The sequence below is a fragment of the Pyxicephalus adspersus genome, chromosome 2, assembly GCF_032062135.1.
Source record: "Pyxicephalus adspersus chromosome 2, UCB_Pads_2.0, whole genome shotgun sequence".
NCBI classification, from domain to species: domain Eukaryota; kingdom Metazoa; phylum Chordata; class Amphibia; order Anura; family Pyxicephalidae; genus Pyxicephalus; species Pyxicephalus adspersus.
In genome coordinates, this window is record NC_092859.1 from 7,239,279 (window position 1) to 7,240,728 (window position 1,450).

At 40.7% G+C, this 1,450-nt stretch overlaps 1 protein-coding gene across 1 annotated transcript in view; it reads left to right on the forward strand.

The window, feature by feature from the left end:
• The first annotated feature begins 371 nt into the window (after positions 1-371).
• TMEM107 (transmembrane protein 107) overlaps positions 372-1,450 on the forward strand; it is an 8,579-nt gene continuing 7,500 nt past the window's right edge. Inside the window, exons 1-3 of the mRNA XM_072398881.1 lie at positions 372-404; positions 1,039-1,133; positions 1,357-1,424. Coding sequence (XP_072254982.1) covers positions 1,047-1,133; positions 1,357-1,424 — 155 coding nt within the window. The 5' untranslated portion in view covers positions 372-404; positions 1,039-1,046. The remainder of the gene's footprint in view (positions 405-1,038; positions 1,134-1,356; positions 1,425-1,450) is intronic.

Sequence of the window (1,450 nt, forward strand, 5' to 3'; positions counted from 1 at the left end):
GAGCAGCTGCAGAGCTTTCCAGACTAGTATGATGAAACTTGTACAAAACAAACATTTTTGGTCAGTGGCACTTTTATTATAAATCTTGAGGAATTCAGGAAAACAGAAAGTTTTTGAACACAATTTAATTTACAGACATTATTTTGCAGCCTAAGTAATTTTTTTACTGCAAAATGTTTAAAAGTTTTTTCTTAAAGCCAAACGGAACTTTTACTATTTAACGGCCTTAGCTGATAGGTACAGCGGCCATTTTGTTGAAGACCACAACCCTGCTCAATGGGGACAGAATGTAGTAGTCTCGTGTCTCTAGTGCTGAAGCAATCCTCTCGCGAGATCTGGCAGCGGCGTCTAGCTTAGTGGTTAAATGTTGCTAGGCAACGCATTGTGAGCAGGCGGCCTGGCAGGTAAAGTTGAACGTGTTGTCGGTTTTTGGTTGTAGTTGGTGGGCTGTACCATCTGCAGGAGACTATAGGGGGGTCTTTGTCTCATTTTAGTGTTTAGAATATGTATGAATGTATGTTTTCTTTTCAGAATTGTGCCTTAAATGAACCTCCTTGGTGTGTTGTGGTAAAGTAATTCTCCGTTATTGGAGGTGTTGAAAAGAATACACTTTTGGGCTAATAAAGAACGAAGTTACTGTTGCCCACAGCAAGAAGACAGCTTCCGGTTTTGAAGTGTTGCTAAGGAAACCAATCTCTGGTGGTCCTTCCATGAAGGCCTTCCTGTTTTAGTGTGACAACTGTCTCCTAATTGTACTTATGTGTTGTCACCTTCTCCCAGAGCCACCAGTGGAGCCTGTAAGTGCCTCTGTTGTGTATATATGGTCCCCTGTACATGGTTGCTATCAGGAAGCCAATTTAGAGCTTGGGCTAAGCTGCACTGATGGGGAAAGTGGGGCAGCATTTACTCCCCCAAAAACTGAACTGTCTTGTTTATTCATTCCAGGTTGATATTTGATGACACACATATAGATATAATGCAGGATTTATTGAAAGGAATGTTCTGGTTTCTCATATTTTCCTTATTGTGTTGTTACAGATCCCACAATGACCGTCATCAATGGTTTGATCCCAGCCAGATTTCTGACGCTGTTGGCCCACATGGTCATTGTCATTACAATATTTTGGTCACGGGTAAGTTTCTGATATTTGAAGGTCTTTTTATTGAATGGTGTCTGGCAGCTATGCCGGTCTGTTCACCAAATATCATTCTTCCATCTCTGTATGATAAACTTGTTCCTCATTCCTTCTATTCATCATGTGACCTGATTGTTTTTTCTTCTCCTCCTTTTATCTTACCCCCTTATGTAGCTTTGTATGGTTTATAATGAACTAATAAATCTTTTTTTTTCCCTAGGGTAATAATGTATTAGCCTGCCTGCCTGTCAGTTATACCCAGGATCAGTACAATGCAGCCGATACAGAGTAAGTACTGCTCTTACCATTGCAGG